Below are 22473 nucleotides of genomic sequence, written 5' to 3' on the forward strand. Positions count from 1 at the left end.
TTTCTTTGGCTGTTTAGTAGTACGCAACCGTCACTATAGGTTTGGATTTGGAAATTGTGAGAAATTTGATGTTTTATTCAAAAAATCTTTCTATGAGAATAATTTTGCCCGACACTGTACCATGGAATATGTATGGGGTGAATGGGGGAAAAATAAAAATTAAAGAATTGAAAACAAAAATATATGGAGTGCTTTTCCCCATCTGAAACCCAGGTAAATGATTACCATGAACTCTTACGTTAATTCTCATTGGCAATTATGGGTATGGATATTATGAGCATGGAGAACTTGTTGCCTTTGGAAATGGTTCGTTAAATATATCGAATCAAATAATGCCCAATACTACAAATATTCTTTATGTACTACTATTATTATTTAGGTTACTTCCGCAAAATTGTTATTAAATGTAAATAGAGCCGGTTAAACATGTTGACTACTTCATTATGATCGGAGTACATTAAACTGTATTTTGTAATACATGTGATGGCAATGAAGTAAAACAATTGTTAAACACCAAATAACATCATAACATCATCAGACAAAACATTGATCGCCAAGACATATGCTGCTGAATAGACAAAGGCTGGACATCGAGTCTAGAGTTATGAGTCTATGAGTCGGTGTTCCACTGCCATGGTTTTCTTACACACTTCTTAAGCATTTTGTTGAACACCAAACTCACCGATGTTCATAGCACTAATTTTCATGACCGCTTTGCTACTACTATCTCGGGTGCGCGGATTTATGTTTCATTGAAATGGCCAGTCCACTAGCAGCTGGCTGTAGAAGCACCAACAGAGTTTTCTGCTTTTCGCTACTGCATCAGTTACATAGGGGCTCCATACAATTACTTAACAAATGTCTTATAAACGAAATGTTTTATTGGCTTAATTCGAATTTAACCGTTGGAAAAATAAGACGTCGAAAGTAGCAGTGGTGTATGAAGTAAAAGAGATTGTACATTTTGTACAAATTGAAGGAATCTATTTAAATTTCACATTTCATAATAATGATGACTATGCATGTGAAAGAATTTTTAATGTGGTATTATGTAACAGTGATTAGTTTTGTTTGTGCTGGAAATCGTGCGAAAATTTACAAAATTCCTTATGGCGCTGCCCCAGCAACAATGCCAAAATTTGTAATAATGAATGATATGCAAGCAGCCTTTTATCCTATAACCAATAATTCACAAGTTGTTGAAAATGTAGTGTCTCATATGTATAACTTTAAACTACTAAATGCCAAAATGCCAGGAGCTATGGTATTTAAATTGCCCCATGTAGGAATAAATAAGGATCATGTACATACCGATAGCATATTACAAATGGACCGTCAACAATTTATGGAACCAACATTCCCCAATCTAACGCATTCTTATATGATTCTACGTAGATTTCGCTTATCCCGAGCTCCAATGAATGAAAATATAAGTCACTTGATGAAAAAGGAAATGGAGAAAATTGATCAACAAGATCTGAATGATGATCCCTGGTCTAATTTGGGATTGAACGGTTGGCATGGAGATATTGCGAATCCTTTAAATTTCAGTCAGAGGTTCTTAAGCAAATTATATAAAATATTCAACACAATAATTGTTTTTTTCTCTATTTTAGCTTTCCTTCGAAGATAGGAAATGATTATCCTCATAGTGAGATAGCCCAAGATTTACATGGTGGCATTATTGTGAAGGAGTATTTAAAAGACATTGCAGAATCTAAAATGAATATGCAATTGAAACGTGAAGAATTCATGAAAGAAATGGATGCAAATATATTTCTGGCAAGATCAAATGATCCTTTTGGTTACTCTACGAAATGGCCGCTGAGGTAAGGATATATTTGTTAACAGTTCTGGAGATTCGAAAACTTCTTTTTGGATAGAAATAGCAATTACAAATATATTAAGAATAGGAGGCAGAATTCGACTCGGACTTATGTATACTATTTTATGTTTGTGATTTTGGAACAGTCGTCAAAATTCGAGTAATCGTGAATCAAAATCGCATTATCATCATCATCATCATCATCATCATCGTTGAGATTGTCATTGAACTTTCAATTCCTTAAACAAAACAATGAGTCTAAAAATCGATTTAGATCAAATCGAGAAAAATCGAATGTTCGGTTTTCGACTTTTGCACCCAAAATTTCTAACAAACCTCCCCCCCCCCCGAAATGAATGAATATTTTTATATAAATAAATATATATTTTTAGCTGCATAGAAAAATCTTATCGAAGATGTTGAAGAAAAGCTGGAGGTTTTATTTTGAAAAACGCTTACCTATAAAACTTCCACAAATCATAGAATACTAGTTGAAAAGCCCGTCAAACGACGGTCGAAAAAAAAAACAAATTATTTTTGTTCTCGCACCACAAATTTCATTTTTGGAAAATGTATTTCTGCTTTTTATGTGTGTTTGTTGATCTTTTTGTGAACATGACTCGCTTTGTTTGGCCATAGCAACAACAACGAAACAGCCACACACACGTGTGTAAATGAAATGGCGCAAAACCTGCGAAAAGAACCTGCCTAATTCAGCGATTGAAGCAATAAAGAGATTTTTCCAAACGTGCATATTCTTTTAAAAATTTTGGTCACTTTGCCAGTTACTCAGGGATGGAAAATACAATTTCACTGGAAGATTATTGTCAAGAGACTGAATTTTAAAGAAAAAAAAATTTGACAAAATTTTCTATAGAAATAAAATTTTGCAAAAATTTCCTATAGAAATAAAATTTTTACAAAATTTTCAATTGAAATAAAATTTTGACAAAATTTTCTATAAAAATAAAATTTTGCAAAAATTCTATATAGAAATAAAATGTTGACAACTATTTCTACCGAAATAAAAAATCGATAATATAGAATCGAATTCTTTTTTCGACTAAAACTTTCTTGAAGTTCAATAAAATCCTGTTTTTGACTATGTCTTTTACAAAATCGAGATTTTCTTCCCACATGAACATGTCTGTTTTGCCATATTTTTAAAAGACTATTAGCAAATAAGGTTGATAAAGACTTTCTCAAAATATTAAAATATTTTGTCAAAGCTATTGTACCATAAATCTGATATCGACTCAAAAATGTCTACACAAAAGTACTAAATCATTCCCGGGGGTACTACGATACTGACCGGGGTGAAAAAGGTTTAAAAAAAGTACTATAGTACTGCATTTTCCATCCCTGCAGTTACTACGTGCTCATCCGAACGTTCATTTGCAACAATGAAGAGATTAAAGACGTATCTTAGAAATTCGACTAGCGAGAGTAGACCCAAAGGATTGGCATTAATGTCGGTTCATCGCCGAATAAATGTGCCGCTGAAGAAGTCATTGATTTATTTGCTGCCCAAAAAGTCCGTCGGCTCAATTTAATATTATAACAAGTAAAGGGTGATTTGTTAAGAGCTTGATAACTTTTAAAAAAAAAAAACGCATAAAATTTGCAAAATCTCATCGGTTCTTTATTTGAAACGTTAGATTGGTCCATGACATTTACTTTTTGAAGATAATTTCATTTAAATGTTGACCGCGGCTGCGTCTTAGGTGGTCCATTCGGAAAGTCCAATTTTGGGCAACTTTTTCGAGCATTTCGGCCGGAATAGCCCGAATTTCTTCGGAAATGTTGTCTTCCAAAGCTGGAATAGTTGCTGGCTTATTTCTGTAGACTTTAGACTTGACGTAGCCCCACAAAAAATAGTCTAGAGGCGTCAAATCGCATGATCTTGGTGGCCAACTTACCGGTCCATTTCTTGAGATGAATTGTTCTCCGAAGTTTTCCCTCAAAATGGCCATAGAATCGCGAGCTGTGTGGCATGTAGCGCCATCTTGTTGAAACCACATGTCAACCAAGTTCAGTTCTTCCATTTTTGGCAACAAAAAGTTTGTTAGCATCGAACGATAGCGATCGCCATTCACCGTAACGTTGCGTCCAACAGCATCTTTGAAAAAATACGGTCCAATGATTCCACCAGCGTACAAACCACACCAAACAGTGCATTTTTCGGGATGCATGGGCAGTTCTTGAACGGCTTCTGGTTGCTCTTCACTCCAAATGCGGCAATTTTGCTTATTTACGTAGCCATTCAACCAGAAATGAGCCTCATCGCTGAACAAAATTTGTCCATAAAAAAGCGGATTTTCTGCCAACTTTTCTAGGGCCCATTCACTGAAAATTCGACGTTGTGGCAGATCGTAAGTCTATTCATGATGAAATGTCAAAGCATACTGAGCATCTTTCTCTTTGACACCATGTCTGAAATCCCACGTGATCTGTCAAATACTAATGCATGAAAATCCTAACCTCAAAAGAATCACCCTTTATATACAGCACTAAGTTCGGCCGGGCCGAATCTTAAATACCCACCACCATGAACCAAATATTAGGGTTTCCTTTGAAATTTCAGGAGGGCTTGAGGACTTGAGGATATTCCCGAAGATAAATTTAAAGATTTCACCTATGAGGACTATATCAGATTCTGGATTTATAAGAACCATTTTTGTTTGAGTTTTAGAGGAATCATTAACATCTCTTGTAAGTGTGCAAGAAAATTATAAAATAACGTCTTGATTTGAAATCTTAAATCTGTAGAAGTAAAATCTAGAAATTTTACATTGAGTTTCAAGCAATTTTCATGATCAGTGCGCCTTCTATACCCTCAAGAAGTGAAGTCGGTCTATATGGAGGCATTACCAAATGGATCGATAAAAACTTAATCCGATACACGTTTTTGTGAGCCTAAAATACCAGAATATTTACAATTTCAGGCAAATCAGATAAAAACTACGGTTTCTAGAAACCCAAGGAGTTAAAACGGGAGATCGTTCTTATGGGGGCTATACTAAAATATGGACCGATACTCATCGTTTTCGGCACACCTCTTTAAGACCCGAAAATACCTCTAGATTTCCAATTTCAGGCAAATAGGATAAAAACTTCGGATTCTAGAAGCCCAAGAAGAAAATCTTGAAATCGGTCTATATGGGGGCTATACCAAAATATGGACCGATACTCACCATTTTCGGCACACCTCTTTATGGTCCTAAAATACCTGTAGATTTCCAATTTCAGACAAATTGGATAAAAACTACGGTTTCTATAAGCCCAAGACCCCAAATCGGGAGGTCGTTTTATATGGGGACCATACCAAAACATGGACCGATACTCACAATTTTTGGCACACGTATTTGTGGTCCTACAATACCTCTAGATTTCCAATTTCAGGTAAATTGAATAAAAACTGCGGTTTCTATAAGCCCAAGAAGTAAAATCGTGAGATCGGTCTATATGGGGGCTATACCAAAATATTGACCGATACTCACAATTTTTGGCACATGTATTTGTGGTCCTACAATACCTCTAGATTTCCAATTTCAGATAAATTGAATAAGAAGTAAAATCGGGAGATCGGTCTATATGGGGGCTATACCAAAACATGGACCGATACTCACCATTTTTGGCACACCTCTTTATGGTCATAAAATACCTCTAGATTTTAAATTTCAGGCAAATTGGATAACACCAACAAAATTGGATAACACTAAGACCCCAAATCGGGAGGTCGGTTTATATGGGGACTATATCAAAACCTGGACCGATATAGCCCATCTTCGAACTTGACCTGCCTGCAGACAAAAGACGAGTTTGTGCAAAATTTCAGTACGATTGCTTCATTATTGAAGACTGTAGCGTGATTACAACAGACAGACAGGCGGACATCGTTATATCGTCTTAGAATTTCTCCCTGATCAAGAATATATATACATTATATAGTCGGAAATCGATATTTCAATATGTTACAAACGGAATGACAAACTTATTATACCCCCGTCACCATTCTATGGTGGTGGGTATAAAAATATTGTATACATACCTATGCATAAATAAAATTTTCTACACATGAGATTATATGAATATTTTTTTTTAAGTTGAACCACCCCCCCCCCCCCCCCACGATCACCCGATTTTACTTCTTGGGCTTCTAGAAACTGTATTTACTATCCGATTTGCCTGAAATTGAAAATTGGGAAGTATTTTTGGACCTTAAAGAGGTGTGTCGAAAATGGTCTGTATCGGTCCATGTTATGGTATAGCCCCCATATAGACCGATCTCCCGATTTTGCTTCTTGGGCTTCTAGAAACTGTATTTACTATCCGATTTGCCTGAAATTGGAAATCTAGAGGTATTTTGGGACCATAAAGAGGTGTGTCGAAAATGGTCCGTATCGGTCCATGTTTTGGTATAGCCCCCATATAGACCGATCTCCCGATTTTGCTTCTTGGGCGTGTAGAAACTGTATTTTCTATCCGATTTGCCTGAAATTGAAAATCTAGAGGTATAAAAGAAAACACTTCTTTCAGGGTATAACAGGCGCACTGATCATGAAAATTGCTTGAAATTGAAAGATTTTACTCATCGTATTCATTTAAATAATGTCGGAAAAAATCTACAGATTTAAGATTTCAAATCAAGGCGTTATTTCATCATATACACGATATGTTTATGATTTCTCTAAAACTCAAACAAAATTGGTTCTCATAAATTTGATCTAGTCTTCATAGGTAGAATAGGGTTGAACTGATTTGCTTGGGAGAAAATTTGTCATCAAACCCCCTAAAATTCTATATAAAGGGTGATTTGTTAAGAGCTTGATAACTTTTTAAAAAAAAAAACGCATAAAATTTGCAAAATCTCATCGGTTCTTTATTTGAAACGTTAGATTGGTCCATGACATTTACTTTTTGAAGATAATTTCATTTAAATGTTGACCGCGGCTGCGTCTTAGGTGGTCCATTCGGAAAGTCCAATTTTGGGCAACTTTTTCGAGCATTTCGGCCGGAATAGCCCGAATTTCTTCGGAAATGTTGTCTTCCAAAGCTGGAATAGTTGCTGGCTTATTTCTGTAGACTTTAGACTTGACGTAGCCCCACAAAAAATAGTCTAAAGGCGTCAAATCGCATGATCTTGGTGGCCAACTTACCGGTCCATTTCTTGAGATGAATTGTTCTCCGAAGTTTTCCCTCAAAATGGCCATAGAATCGCGAGCTGTGTGGCATGTAGCGCCATCTTGTTGAAACCACATGTCAACCAAGTTCAGTTCTTCCATTTTTGGCAACAAAAAGTTTGTTAGCATCGAACGATAGCGATCGCTATTCACCGTAACGTTGCGTCCAACAGCATCTTTGAAAAAATACGGTCCAATGATTCCACCAGCGTACAAACCACACCAAACAGTGCATTTTTCGGGATGCATGGGCAGTTCTTGAACGGCTTCTGGTTGCTCTTCACTCCAAATGCGGCAATTTTGCTTATTTACGTAGCCATTCAACCAGAAATGAGCCTCATCGCTGAACAAAATTTGTCGATAAAAAAGCGGATTTTCTGCCACTGATTTTGGTAATAAAATTCAATGATTTGCAAGCGTTGCTCGTTAGTAAGTCTATTCATGATGAAATGTCAAAGCATACTGAGCATCTTTCTCTTTGACACCATGTCTGAAATCCCACGTGATCTGTCAAATACTAATGCATGAAAATCCTAACCTCAAAAGAATCACCCTTATTATCAAGAAACCCGCTAGTTTTCAAAGTAAACTATTATATTTGATTCATGGTGGTGGGTATTTAAGATTCGGCCCGGCCGAACTTACTGGTGTATTTACTTGTTTTGTTTCAAATAAGTTGCAAACATAGCAAGAATTCATAAAATGGTACAAATCATTTAAATTTTGCCGAAAAAATTCTAAATCCAATCTGAAAATATTGTGCATTTTTGAAAATATTTGAGATCAAACGATTCCGAAAAGCGTTAGAATCCATTAAAAATTAAAAAATTATTTATTTGACAAAATACCACAGAATTTTTTAATATACATCCCAAAAATTGAATTCGGATCATACCTAAAGAAGTGATGCAAATTCAGTGCAACGGCTGTTGAAATGGAGGACCTATGACAAGCCCATGTTAAATTTATCGATTCTGCGTCAATTTTGCACCACTTCCGGATCCAAAAAGAACATTTTCATTACATTTTTGGCGACGCTTTTTTTACTGGGATGTAACAGAGGCTCAGCGAATTTCGGTCGTAATTATAACTGAAGAGAAAACTAATTCGGTTTTGAGTAGCGTTTTATTTTATCATTATTCATTAAATCTGACGGATATTGAGAGAAAAATTATCCTTTGATTGCCGTTATCCAACAATTCAGCACAAAGGTTTTCCCTCCAATTGTACACACTTACCCTCCTTAATGACATACGTATGTAGTAAAACGGTCAAAAAACGATGTATGTTTTGAAAATCAATTAAAGTAAATAATCAGCTATAACAATCATTAGGCTGAAATTTATATCATCAACTTAAACATCACAGGCATTACATTTCGATCGTAGCCGTTATAACAATTCGATTATTTAGTAGTTTTCAGTTATCATTTTAAATTATTAAAAAAAAAAAAAATTATAAAATAATTTTATTTTGAATATTTATTTTTATTTGTCACAATTGTCAGTTTACAACATTGGTGTAGCTAGCAACGCTCTCCTAATGCGTCTTGCAGACTATATGTTAAGTTTTTTTCCGGACGGAATGTCTGTGTTTGTAAAAAATCTTACAGTTTGTCCAATCGATACGACAATTCGTTGATGACTTAATAATCGGTAAATGTGTTATCGAACCCATATGTATTGATTATGCCGTCGGACTTAACTTATAATGTGGCCAATATATGGGATATGTTCGACACGACTACTGTCGTCCGGATAAACCTATAGTCTGCAAGGCGCATAAGGGATGAAAGCTACAACCAAAGAAATTTGTTGGTAAAAAATCAGAAAAGTCTGCTAAAAAAGGGAAAGCAGTCACTATTTGCTGAAATAGCAAAAATTGTCTGCTTTTTTTTAAGTACGATTACACTAAAACCGGTTTTAGTTTGGCTGAAACAAATACAAATTTCAACTTAGGGGCTATCGTAACACAATTAAAACAAAATTTTATGAATATCAATAGTATTTGCCAAAAATCTGAATATTTATCAAATTGAGGCATACCAACAAACTGTTTGCTGATCATATTTAGGAGATTGTAAGAATATTCAACTGCAAAAATGTACCAAAAAGTACTTCTATACTTTAGGGAAAAATGTATAACCTAAAAATTTGTAATTGTTCGTTAGACCCTGAAGTACAAAAAAATAACAGCAGACATCGACTGCTGTTTTGAGCAGACAAAGAGAAGTTCACCACTGTGGTATCACAAAGGACTGAAGAGTCTATGTAAGCCTGATACATCGGGCTTCCACCTAACCTAACCTAACAGACTTTTTTTCTATGAGTGTACAATGTGTGCTCATTGTTAAGATAACTCAAAAAGAGGAACAATTAATTCGTATAGATGGGAAGAATACAGAATATTTAATTCAAGGATATATAATCATAGTTTGAAGAAATACTGCATGGAATTTGATAGATTTGATAGCTACGCCTATACCATCATTAAAATATAAGCAAATATTGATAACCAAAGTTCTGCTCAAATGAAAAAATTGTAATCACCGGATAGCATGAAAGTATAGTAAAAAATCAAAATAAAATTTTTTTATTCATTTCCACATTTTCTCTGCTTTTACCACATGGAGGCTGACATTGTTGTTTTTGTAATACTGATAGTACCTTCATTAATATTCCTTGCTATAACCCATAGACTACGGTTTTTTGGGTGTTTCATATAAACTAAACCAGGGTCATGGAGACTAAAAAAACAAACATATTTGCTATTTCAGCAAACAGTTCCAGTTTTTCAGCAGTCTTTTGCTGTTTTAGACGATTTTTTTGCTGTGTATACTAACAATATTCTTTGGGTGTACCATGGGTACCAAGAACACACAAATTTTTTTGCGAATGTAGTTTGTAGGACCAGAAATTGCAGGCGTAGGCAGCCTATTTAGCAGACGCCAGAGTCAGATATTAGCTCTAAAATTAAATCGAAAAGCAATCGTTTCAAGTAAACATCAATGGAATTCTGCATAATTAAGGCGTAATTTCCATTTGGTTCCACAACTTTTCAATCATTACATAGAACATAGAATATCAATGGACACAATACTTTTCTAATCCATTTGGGGAAGTGTGGATCAGATAAATTTGCAACATTCTACACTTTTTTACGAACTTACCTCTAATCTAGTTTTTTATGCAGGAAATCAAATCGAACAAAACACAAACGTGATGTATTGCGTCTATACTCAATGATACAATGTTCAACTGGATGTGAGCCTCTCTCTTATAAAGGATATGGTTGTTATTGTGGATTTCTGGGAAATGGCGTTCCAACTGATGGTATTGATCGATGCTGTAAACTACACGACAAATGCTATGAACAAAGTAATTGTCTTTCTTATCTTGAATATTTTGTGCCCTATGTGTGGAAATGTTATAGGGGCAAACCTCTGTGTGCTATAGATCATGGTGAATGGGGTGGACCAGACTCCTGTGCTGCACGTTTATGTTATTGCGATTTGCGTTTGTCACGATGTTTAAGAGAATTCTCATGTCCACGAAAAAGAGCTGTATGCCGATCATCTCTTTCTCGTCGCTTTCAAAACTTGTTACTTGTAAAATAATTGAATATTCATTGGAAAAACAATTGTTAACTAGATTTGTATGTATGTATGTATGTTTTAAAATAAATATGTAATTTATTTTGTTTAATGCGTATTTAAAGCTAATGCCTGGGGGCCTATGATAAACGTAAACTTTTTCTAGAACCACTACGTCCTTTTGATGTACTGCCACCACCGGTTGAAGAAGAAGTCGATCCACTGGATTTTGTGTCTCTTGTCTCGCGATCTAATTTTATTTGCGGGTCACAGAAATTGGGCATAAACTCTCGTATATTTTGGCATTCCTGTTGGAAAGCCAAAATAATCTTTGTTGTTGATGATGAGGTTTTCGTAAGGAACAAAGCATTTTGACACATAAGCAAAACATCTCTTTGCAATTCGTAAACTGTACGTGTATTGCCCGATTCTATGTTCCTCTTAATGCCCACAAAATCGATGGGCTTTAAGCATATATTTTCCAATTTATATGCGGATGTGTCATCAGTTACAATTCTTTGTATAGTCGAAGCATGTTTACTATTTTGTAAGACATTATAAATGCTTAGCAAAGATTTCTTGTATGTCCTTGAATCTCTTGATTCATCACGATCGCTGGATGCTGGAGAATTGGGAACACTATCAATTACGGGTGTAGAAGAATATCGACGCCTTGAACGATGATTTGCGTTTGTCGAATGATCGCTTTGTGTTGTGGCATCGTCATCTATCATAGGGCTCTCGGATCGATCACGATCCCGTAACTTGCGTAAAGCAGTTGGACGTGGAGTTAAATTACCGCCACTACTACTGGGACCTACCATTTGTGTAAATGGATTTGGCATATCATCATCGGTTTTTGCATCGTTAGGACTTTTTCTTTGATGTATAGATTGTCTTTTGGTTATGACTTTTTCATCTTTGCGAGTTTGCACGCTTATGTCAGTTGATGAAGAGTTTTCATCGGTATCGGCAATGGAGATTGCTGGTGGTGGTTGTAAAATTACTACCGATGATGATTGGTGTTCATTACTTTCACTTTGTTCTGATGGATGATCCGATTCGGCTAAAATGAAAAAAAAAACATTAATTTATAAATTTATAGTAGTTTTTGCTAATTCTGCTATAATTACCGTTTGTTTCCGAGGTTTCACTAAATGTTTTAGAATCTCCCTGTTCTTGAGCATTATCACCAATATGATTTTCTTCGTTTTCGGATTTTACCATAATGATGCTCTTTCCTTCCTCGACATTGGGCATAACAAAGACATCTTCGTTTTTGTTATCTTCCATGGATTCAATTTTCTCCCCCTCATCATTACATGAATCAGTTGTCAATTGTTCGGCTTCATGCTCGTCCAACATTTCTTGCTTTATTGCCACAGTAGTAGACTCATTTTCTAAATCTACTTGGTCGTCTGCTTCGTTTTTTGGAAAGGCAGATTCACCTTCTTCCTTTAAAAAACTACTTTCGTTGGATGACTCATTCAAGCGATCTTTGGAGGAGCTCAACGAAGCTACAGCGGCCAATGGCAAATTATCATTAGAATCATCACTTGATATGAGATCAACTTTTGCCTCAATGTTTTGACCAGCATTATCTTCCATGCCATCTGTTGGGGTCTCCTGAATATCTTTAGTATTTGAAGCACTTACTTCATTGTCCTCCAATTTTTGTCCAAGGTCATTATCTTCTATAGCTGCATCCTCTTCATCTACGCCCTTAAGAAAATCAACTTCTTCATTGATAACCGCTGATACATCAATATCCAGTTCCTCTATATTGCCAATATTTTTAAATACCTCCATTAGCTGCTGTTCTTCATTTGGATCTGTATCATCAATATCGTCGGACTGCAAGTCAGTATCTTGTTCAATTCGAGAAGTTGTTGGCAATTCTTCTTCAATATCCATTGGGATAGATTCATTGTTGGAATCATTTTCCAAAGTTGTTTCATTGTCCTTTACTGAACACAAATCCACATTTTTTGTTTCCGCTGCAATGACCGATGGTGATTTATTCTTCTCTAAAAGCATTGATAAAGTTGGCGCTGATTGCGATGGACTCAAGAGATTTTGTTGAGTAGAACTAGGTAATGAAATTGTATCTACGGGAGGTCCACTAAGAGGCCTTGCCAAAAGCTGCACTGCTGTATCCCTGGAGGGGATTATTGCAGGTTGATTATTATTAGGTATTGATCCGCCCGTTAAAAGTGTGGTTATAGTAGGTGCAGAAGCTCGAGCGGACGATGATACCACATTATTCGTAGGTGTAGATGATGTGGGCGATTTTAAAAGCGACGACAACAAAGGAGATGTTCCAGGTGGTACTTGAATTGAAGTTGGTGTCTGCGGTTTAGTTGAGCCTATGATATCTTCAACATCCATATCAACAGCAGTGGTATCGGTAGATGATTTCATAGAGCTGGATGATGAAGAGTTGCTTGGAATTGCTCCCCCTGAACGCCACGATCTCTGAAGATCCTGTTTGCGTAATTCTCTTTCCCTCATTTGGTTTTCCATTCGCATTTCTTCGATTCTTATCATATCCTGTTCTTTTTCAATATCATTCCACATTTCAAGTAGTTGCTCATCATCCACATTACCGGATTGTATGGCTTTGATTTCCCCTACTAGTTTTGCATATTCCTGCATGAAAAGAAATGAATAATTACCTTGAACTATAAATATATATTTTAATTACCTCTTGTTCTTTCCTCAGTTCCAGCTTTAGTTCCTGCATTCTTTCTTCTGTCAACCTTCGTAAGACCGCTTCCGTTGGTGCTTCAACCGGCGGCGACGATGACATACTACTTTCCGAAGTCCGCTTTTTACGTTTGGGTGTTTCGACATCTTCCAAAAGATGACCATACTGGACGGCACAGTTCTTTTGTGAGAACCAATCTGCTGGACGCGGATGCAAAGTGTCTTTGGAATTTCCACACAATACTTTCAGTGCCCGACTGACGGACATCCTATAAACAAAGGTTAATGTTTTCTTTTTAATTCGTTGGTGTAATACGAAATCATTGTTACCAATTTTGATCACCACTTGACAAAACTGCGGACGCTAGAGCCAGTTGCTCTCGTGTTGTCCATTTATCCAGAGGCGTCCGATTTATTTGTACACTGGTCATGATAAACTCAATCCAGCAAAACTTTACTAATCCTGTAATGTTTAGCAAACTTAGTGTTGCCAGATCGAAAATTAGTAATATATTTCCTATATATGTAATGGGCCCATAACACGTGGTAAAAAATAAGGTGGCACTCCAAAGCTATTGGCCAACAACCCAACCCAACAAACCCAAGGATGAACATTTTTCTTAGGTAACGCCATATCAATTTGATAGTGAATCCCATCTTCAACATTAGTTCAAATGGCCTGGCATATTACTTGCCTTCAACAAATTTTCCATTGGGTTTGAAGCATTAAAATTAAATTTAGTTCGAAAAGTTGTTGCTACTATGTTGAGAAATTGTTGCTAACGTGTTGAATTCTACTGTTGAGGGTAATGTCTGTTTTTTTGTTGAGAACGTGATTTTCTCAACAATTTCTCAAAGTGAATTCTAAGCTAATTCTTTGAAAAATGTTTGAAAGCGTATTGAATATATGCTTTTCTCCAATGCTTGTGTTTATTGGGGAAAAACACAGGGCGAGCGTTTTTCAAGTGCAACGCCTTTTCAGTTCGATGGTAAACATCATTTTAATATAATTTCAACTTGAATTAAAATGGCTCACTTTAAATTAATTTTCAAATTGTTTGCGAACTACTTCCAAATCGATAAAAAGTTGACAAATCTTTGAAAATGTGCTGAAAAATATGGGAAATTTTGACAACTAACCGAAATTACTGCAAATAGTTTATAATAATTGGTTGGTCAAACTAAAAATTAAAGGCAAACTTTAAAGAAGTCACTAAACTCAAATCTTTTCGCAGAAACTAAAATCATTGGATGATTTATTCTTGATGATGGTAGCTTATTGATAAGGAAAATTTTGATTAAACATTTATAAATTCTTATAAATATAACATTTATACCACTATCACAACACATTTAACATAATTTTTTTCATTAAAAATAGAATGATGTTGATTTACAAGTGGCAAGTTACATGTTGCAGCGTCTATCAGCCAGTGTTTTAATTCTCGATGGAGGCAGCGTGTCTGTAAAATATCTGAAAAAACAATCACTTTATTCCATTTGGAAAGTCGAAAATTGTTCACCATATACCTTTCACAATTTTAAGCGTAATAACTATGTTTTCAGCACTTTATTTTCGTTTTTATTTAAAAAATTTATAAAAAGCTAGTTGCGCTTGGAGTTTCACAAAGTATAAAATGGCTCTTCTAACAATAGGGCTGTTTTCTTTTTGCACTGGATGCAACATTTGTATGGGAACATCTCATCAGTGCAAGTCGTGCCGATGTTGCCAGATTGTATTTTGATAAAGTGACGCTTCATCAATTCACAGTAGCCATTTATCGTGACTATTTGTTCGAAAAACATGAAATTCAAAGTGGTACAGTGTCATAAATAATCGCAGCAGTAAATATTTATTACTAATTGGAGCATTTCATACATTAAAAATGCAAGATTTCACTTTTTTCTGTGATTGTTTTTAAACAGCTGATGACAGTGTTGCATATTTTTGGAGATGTCCTGGATAAACGAGTACTCTGTTTTCGTTTAATCCTTCACGGCTTAAGGCCGGTATGCACCTCTAGCGAAAAATTTCATTCCCATAAGAAATGCATTGCTATTTATGCTAACGAAATTTTCGGTAGCAACTGCCGGCAGGGTATGGACCAAGCACCGTAAATGGTTTGATGTTCTCAGCAGCCAATCTCCCATCTTCTTCTCTCTATTGTCTTTGCTGGAGAATCAGCCGAATATAGCGTAATTGAAACTTATAAATCAACAGAATTCCTTTGTTAAGACAATGTTCATTGTGTTTTTATTCGTATAAATGTTATACCTGGTATATCCCTGCCAGCATTTCAAAGTTCCATTTCAACCTCATCGTTACCACAGACTCGTAAATGTCACTTCAACCATCATGAAAAGGTACATCAAAAAGTACATGCAAGTAATTTGCCATCCCTACTGTTAAAAAAGCCATTTTTTTGTGAAACGCCAAGCGCAAGCAGCTTGTTATATTTTAATTAAATAAAAACGAAAATAAAGTTCTGAAAACATATATTATACGCTTAAAATTGTGAAAGGTATATTGGTGAACAATTTGGTGATTTTCCAAATGGAATAAAGTGATTGTTTTTCAGATATTTTACAGACACGCTGCCTCCATGGAATAAAAACACTGGTTGATAGACGCAGCAACATGTAACTCGCTACTTGTAACTCAACATCATCATTAATGCCAAAAATTATGTTAAATGTAATGTGATAGTGGTATAAATGTTATATTTTTAAGAATTTGTAAATGTTTAATCAAATTAATAAATATCTAAACAAACGTGTTTTACTCGACCACAATGATTCTTTTACAACTATCTTAAAATGCACTTTTTCTGATTGTTTGGAGGGTCCCTTATTGGCGTCGTTCTAAATTGATCTATAAAGGCACCTAATAATTGCACTCATGCGAAACATTTTTGTAGTAACTTGGCGTGGTACAACTTCTCAATAGTGACGGCGCTTTTCCGACGAGTTTTTGATGTCGTATATGATTGTTTTCGACGTAGTGGGGATTCTCAAAAGAGTCCCCAAATTCAAAAAATGTTGGCAGGGATATAATCATTTAAACAATCAGCACAAAGAAGAACTGAAAATCACATGTTTTTCCAGTTTTCTCCGATCATTCTCAAAGATTTTGTCAACATTTTACCGATTTGAGAGTAATTCCCAAACAATTTGAAAATGAATTGAAGGAGAGCCGTTTTAAGTCAAGTTGAATTTATGTTGAAAATAAATTTACTCTCATCCTGTGTATAGGTGAGTAATATTTTCGGTTTTTCACCAAAACACCAAAAAAAAATGAAACACAATTTTTCATTTTTTAATAAGGGGTTTTAAATTTTACATGGAAAAGATTCAATGATTGAAAAAAAAAAATTAAGTAACCACCAAAAATGCTGGTTTTCAACTTAAAACTGAATATAGTACTTACCTTATATTGCTAAAACTTGCATTTGTGCATACATTTGTTGTAAGAAGTTAGCCACCTTTATTTAAAAAAAATCATTCGATAGACGTCTTCCGACATTATTGTGTTCATTTACATCTACAAAATACAAACAGAATACAAAAAGTCAAAAAGCAACAAGCAAACAGCACGTGTGTGAGTAGACGGAATTTTTGTTTTTTCCATTCGCGGAAAAGGGAAATACATCTCATTTGTACAAAAATCAAATTAATAAACATAAAATATAAGTGCAACTTGCTTCAAACAAAGATCTGTTGATAGAGTGTGGAGCGTGACGGGCAAATTGCAGAGTTACTGACACGAGGACGCAAGCACAATCAATAGCATTGAAATGTTTTTTCTAATTGGTTTGGGATTAGGGGACCCCAAGGACATTACAGTAAAAGGCCTTGAAATTGTAAAACAATGTGCACGCGTGTATTTAGAAATGTATACATCAATATTGGGCTGTCCCAAGGAAGAGTTGGTAAGTTAAAACTTGAAATTACACTTGGGTATAATTGTTTATTGGTTAACTTTATTTGTAGGAAGCATTTTACGGAAGGCCCGTGCTGCTAGCAGATCGTGACCTTGTGGAACAGGGAGCAGATGAAATTTTAGCAGGATCAGGGGAGGAAGATGTAGCATTATTAGTTGTGGGTGATCCATTTGGCGCTACAACCCACACTGATTTTATATTAAGAGCAAAAGAAAAGAAAATACCCTATAAAGTGATACACAATGCATCCATAATGAATGCCATTGGTTGTTGTGGCCTTCAGCTTTACAAGTTTGGCGAAACTGTGTCTATACCATATTGGGACGAAACTTGGAAACCTGATAGCTTCTATGACAAGATTAAACTCAATCGCCTGCATAATATGCACACTCTCTGTCTGCTGGATATCAAGGTCAAAGAACCCACACTCGAATCTTTGATGAGAGGGCGAAAGGAGTATATGCCTCCTCGATTTATGAGTGTAGCTGAAGCAGCCCAACAACTATTGGCCATAGTGGAAAAGAAAGACGCACTGGAACGCAACACCATATTGAACGAACAATCCCTTTGTGTAGGTTTAGCTCGAGTGGGACATGACAACCAACGTATAGTTGTTAGCACATTACGTGACATGGCCTCCACCGATATGGGAGGACCCCTGCATTCCATTGTAATACCTGCCAAAGAAATGCATCCGCTGGAAGTGGAATTTCTGCAACAATTTGCTGCCACACTTAAATTGGAGGACTACAATCATTAGGTAAACCTTACCACAGCAAATCAATCCACAATTAGAGTTGGCTTACAAATGAAACGGTTTTATTAGATGTACGCAAAAAAAGATGTTATATTTTTAGGGAGGACCTACTTAACATGCATATTCCAACAATTACATGATGAAGGTTCTTAGTAGTTTACCCATTTATTTGTTATTAAGATTTAATATAGTTAAGTATTCTACCCTCTCTATATATGTATCAACATAGTTTTACATGCAATCACACTTCGACAAACAGAAGTTATAATTTTGTTTTTCTTTACTTATATATATTTTTTTTTACACAAAAACAAAAAGATACTCACAATATGATGAGAAAGTTTATTATATGCTAGTAGAATGTAATTCTTCGTTTCGTTTGTATCCAAAATTGCTTAAACTTATATTCTAAAAGTAGTAGAAGAATCCTTCGGGTACCCATGGGATAATATGCACAAATTGTAATGTGATTGCAAATAGAAATTTCAGTGGTTTGTGGTAAACAGTAAACCTCGAAACATATATGAATATCTTGAAAATATTAAAGTAATTGTAGTTGCAATATTTAAGAAAGTATATGGTATAGTTTTGGATTAGAAAACAAAGTCAAGGTCTAAAAGATTACACGTACATTCTAAATATATTTTGTCATATTTTGAGAGAGCAAAAAGAATGTGATTGAAACACCCCCTATTACAAAAAAAAAACAAAAAGTTGGAACAATTAAAGAAACTATTGATGTGAAATTTTTGAGTGTATGTTTATTTATGCAAAAAGAAACAAATCAGGTAGTATTATTTCACAACTTGAAACTATGGAAATGTTGTGGGAAAGTTCTAAACGGTTGAAATCATATGTATGTCTTCTGTAAGAGATTATTTTTGTGCTGTATGCTATTATCGACCATGATATTTTATTTATCTATCATCTTATTTGATATTAATCATGTTTTTGGTAACGATTGGGTTCGTAAGTTCGAGTTTATCCCCATTTTTTAACGATTACTTTTTTCTAATAGTCCATTAAAAAGAATATAAAATTTGTGAAAATTGCTTTGGGCTATTCCCCATCAAGTTTTAATAAAAATTGCAACAAAGAGGAATAATTTTACACCGTTTTTACTTCATTTAATTCCGATTTTAGCGGCTAAACTCGAACTTTATACCCATCTTAACGAAAAAATAAAAATAATCGGTCAGAATCCACTACACCATACCCTAACTCAAAACTGCTGAATTGGTGATATTCCGCCTTTACTCAATTCTGAAGAATATTGAAATATTAATATGAATTCCAGATCGTGATTCAGCATTAAAACATAGATTTTCTGAAGAAAATTCTCCAGTGTTTTCATTGTTCTGCTCCACTCTTCAAATATGCTGAAACTAAGTGTGACAGAATTTAAAAAGGCATCAAAACAGTTTTTAATTCATTTCTCTATAACTTGGTGCCAACGTGGTGCAATGGTTAGCATGCCCGCCTTGCATACACAGGTTCGTGGGTTCAAACACCAGTTTCGACCAAACACCAAAAAGTTTTTCAGCGGTGGATTATCCCAAAGATTATAAATTGTAGGAAGATAGGCATTTAGCTACTGAGGAGATCGGACCATTTACCAGATTAGTTTAATACTCGAAACAAACGCGTATACGATAAGTATTGACATAGCATTAAAATGCAAATAAAAAGAAATTAAGTGCACGAAATAAATTTCCATAAAGGGGAAAATGTAATTTCTTTTTTTTTTTTGTTGTTGCCTAAAATTTAACATTGTTCCATTAAGAAAATTAAATTTTTCATTTAAAAAATAAAAACGAAAACAACTAAATCATTACAAACATGTATTGAACTAACATGGTAAATGCCAAAGATTATAAATTCGGGAAGATAGGGAATTAGCTACTGAGGAGATCGAACCATTTAACGGGTTAGTTTAATACTCGAACCAAACGCGTATACGACAAGTATTGACATAGCATTAAAATGCAAATAAAAAGAAATTAAGTGCACGAAATAAATTTCCATAAAGGGGAAAATTTAATTTTTTTGTTGTTGCCTGAAATTTAACATTGTTTCATTAAGAAAATTACATTTTTCATTTAAAAAATAAAAACGAAAAACAGCTAAAAAATTACAAACATGTATTGAACTAACATAGTAAATGCAACATTTGGTATGACGCAAGCCAATTTCCTATCTTCCTCAAGTTTATTGTCTTTGATAAAAAGGAGATCCCTTGTCATTGAGCTTAACATAGAATCGGGCAGCACTCTGTGATGAGAGAAGTTCACTACGGTGGTATCACAATGGACTGAATAGTCTATGTGAGACTGAAATATCGGGCTGCCACTATCCTAACCTAACCTATAACTGGATTTGATCAGGAAGCAGACATTTGGTATAGTCTTTGGAAATAAAAAAACTACCGCACAGGACTTTTCAATCTTGCAGCTTTGCGATGAAAAATTTTCCCTCCCTTGAATTCCCGAATATCGTATACTCTGACCAGAAAATATTTCCAACTGAGCAATTCATGACATTCTAAAATGATCGATTTTAATTAAGCAAAAATGCGAAAATTTGAGTCCATGCACGGCTATCCAAAGTAAAGGTGAATTTCTGGACATCGTATTCTCTGCTCACTGAGGAATTCGAGAAATTCCTCAAAATGATCGCTTTTATATAATTGAGAGTAATTACGGAAATTTTAATCTATGTCATATTTATCGTGATGACATTTTGTAATATGTTTAGTCATCGACAAAGCAACAAGACGTGAAGCCTTTAAAAATGGTAAAAAAATACTATTCCGCTGTCCAATTTTCCAGGAAACAACCCGAATTCTGTAACAGCTTCATTAACAATTATAATAAAGAGAACATTTTAAAATGTACATTTTTCGCAATTTATTTAAATAAATACCTTTAAAAAGTTTCTTTGCCAAATTAAATTTTCATTAATAATATAATCCACGTAAACGTCTGGACCCTTGGCGATCGTAAAGTATATTAAATTTGTTAACGAAATGGTTCATATCGTTGCATCCTTTAGTCATTGAACCGAGGTAACTGATTAAACCGACATCATTACATTGTGTATAGAATTCTTCTTTGAAAGCGCTACCTTGCATAACAGGAAGCCTATGGCTTAATGCATATATTTCTCGTAATATTTCCTGATTAGCTGATAATTTTCCAGCCTCAACATCTTTAATATATTTCAAGACCAATTTTATACGAGTCTTCAACATTTTTATAGCACTCTCTTGGGCCACTAAATGTTCAGCCACAAAAGACTTTTCACCGGTATCATTGGTTGACATCCGGGCGACATGATCTACACCAATACGTTCAGCTTCTTCCGTAGCTAAGGTATAGGTAAGTGGTACAAGGAGCATAGTAGCTTCGCTACGTACAATATCAATAACAGATTCGTAGAGTTTAAGCGGTAGTTGATCAACATTTCGGGACAACGGATTAAGTTGCAGCATTATGGGGCATTCGTTTATTTCTGAGATTTGCTTGTGTATGGCCAATTCTTTTTCGGTGGGATATTCTCCAGTTGTATACCAGCCAATAAAATCCATTTCACTGAAAACCTAAAGAATAATACCACATCATAAATAGCTAGCTAGCCCTAATGGATAGTGGGTGAAAAAAATTACCTGCTTGTATTGAGTCTCCTTCGTCATATAATAGTCGCAGTTTATAAAGACATCATCGCCAACTATGTCTGTCTTTAACTCGAAAGAGTTCATTACTTCAATGTTACGTCCCTTTTGTTTTCCAATCAGTGCTCCATAAACCTGACAAACTTCCCCTGCTTGTGCTCTAATACGGGTCCAATGTTCCGATATATTCATTATCACCAAAGGGTGCAACGAAATAGTGACTGAAGGTATTGTACTGGGATCAGCCATAACATTCGAGGGAGTGCTACCGGTACTTCCTCCTTTACCATCTCCATCAATTTCCATTTGTTCCATTGCGTATCTAGTTTAAGTAAAATGTGTTTGTTAATATTTTCACTGCACAGATATTGCAATCACATTTGAAATATTTATTTTGAAAAATTGCAACTTGCCAAAAAGGAAATAATGATTATTGTTTATCTTTTGTTTTATTTCGGCCAAGAAGTCTCTTTGATAGAAATTGGTATTAATGCGTATGTAGTAGTGTACGAGTGCGGTCTATGAGACTAACACAATCAAGTCGTTGTCGCATGGCTAATGAGAATGATGATGGCATTTTTTTCTTTATATGAAACATTTACTTTAAATACTTTAAAACTGCACGAGCTAATCAAATAAAAGGTGATTGGTTATAGTTTTTTCTCATACAAAAAGAAAACTAATCAAATATGACTTATTAACTTCAGAAATTTTCCAGTAACGTACGTGGAAACGACAGGCACTATCCGCCATGAATGTGTTTTGACTCTAGAAAGAATGAAAACCGTCAGCATTAAGT

General features: G+C 35.0%; 4 protein-coding genes and 1 long non-coding RNA gene across 5 annotated transcripts; 3 read left to right on the forward strand and 2 right to left on the reverse strand.

Annotated features, from left to right (window-relative positions):
- Positions 1 to 683: 683 nt before the first annotated feature.
- LOC142221857 (uncharacterized) lies at positions 684 to 10687 on the forward strand. The gene is made up of 3 exons (XM_075291699.1): positions 684 to 1557; positions 1617 to 1829; positions 10201 to 10687. The coding sequence occupies exons 1-3, from the start codon at positions 1010 to 1012 to the stop codon at positions 10622 to 10624; spliced, it is 1185 nt and encodes a 394-aa protein (XP_075147814.1). The 5' UTR covers positions 684 to 1009; the 3' UTR covers positions 10625 to 10687.
- Positions 10676 to 13792, reverse strand: Brd8 (Bromodomain containing 8). The gene is made up of 4 exons (XM_075291698.1): positions 13637 to 13792; positions 13305 to 13575; positions 11734 to 13249; positions 10676 to 11666 (listed from the first exon to the last, which is right to left on the reverse strand). The coding sequence occupies exons 1-4, from the start codon at positions 13735 to 13737 to the stop codon at positions 10741 to 10743; spliced, it is 2814 nt and encodes a 937-aa protein (XP_075147813.1). The 5' UTR covers positions 13738 to 13792; the 3' UTR covers positions 10676 to 10740.
- A 1922-nt stretch (positions 13793 to 15714) lies between these two features.
- Positions 15715 to 16099, forward strand: LOC142221859 (uncharacterized). The gene is made up of 2 exons (XR_012718218.1): positions 15715 to 15828; positions 15886 to 16099. It is a non-coding gene; the product is annotated as an uncharacterized LOC142221859 (long non-coding RNA).
- A 767-nt stretch (positions 16100 to 16866) lies between these two features.
- On the forward strand, positions 16867 to 18750 carry Dph5 (diphthine methyl ester synthase). The gene is made up of 2 exons (XM_075291700.1): positions 16867 to 17235; positions 17297 to 18750. The coding sequence occupies exons 1-2, from the start codon at positions 17101 to 17103 to the stop codon at positions 18005 to 18007; spliced, it is 846 nt and encodes a 281-aa protein (XP_075147815.1). The 5' UTR covers positions 16867 to 17100; the 3' UTR covers positions 18008 to 18750.
- Positions 18751 to 20885: 2135 nt separating this feature from the next.
- Positions 20886 to 22244, reverse strand: CSN6 (COP9 signalosome subunit 6). The gene is made up of 3 exons (XM_075291701.1): positions 22088 to 22244; positions 21669 to 21996; positions 20886 to 21602 (listed from the first exon to the last, which is right to left on the reverse strand). Exons 2-3 carry the CDS (start codon positions 21987 to 21989, stop codon positions 20961 to 20963), a joined length of 963 nt encoding a protein of 320 aa, XP_075147816.1. The 5' UTR covers positions 21990 to 21996; positions 22088 to 22244; the 3' UTR covers positions 20886 to 20960.
- Positions 22245 to 22473: the final 229 nt, after the last annotated feature.

This window comes from Haematobia irritans, chromosome 1 (assembly GCF_050003625.1).
Source record: "Haematobia irritans isolate KBUSLIRL chromosome 1, ASM5000362v1, whole genome shotgun sequence".
Classification (NCBI taxonomy): Eukaryota; Metazoa; Arthropoda; class Insecta; order Diptera; family Muscidae; genus Haematobia; species Haematobia irritans.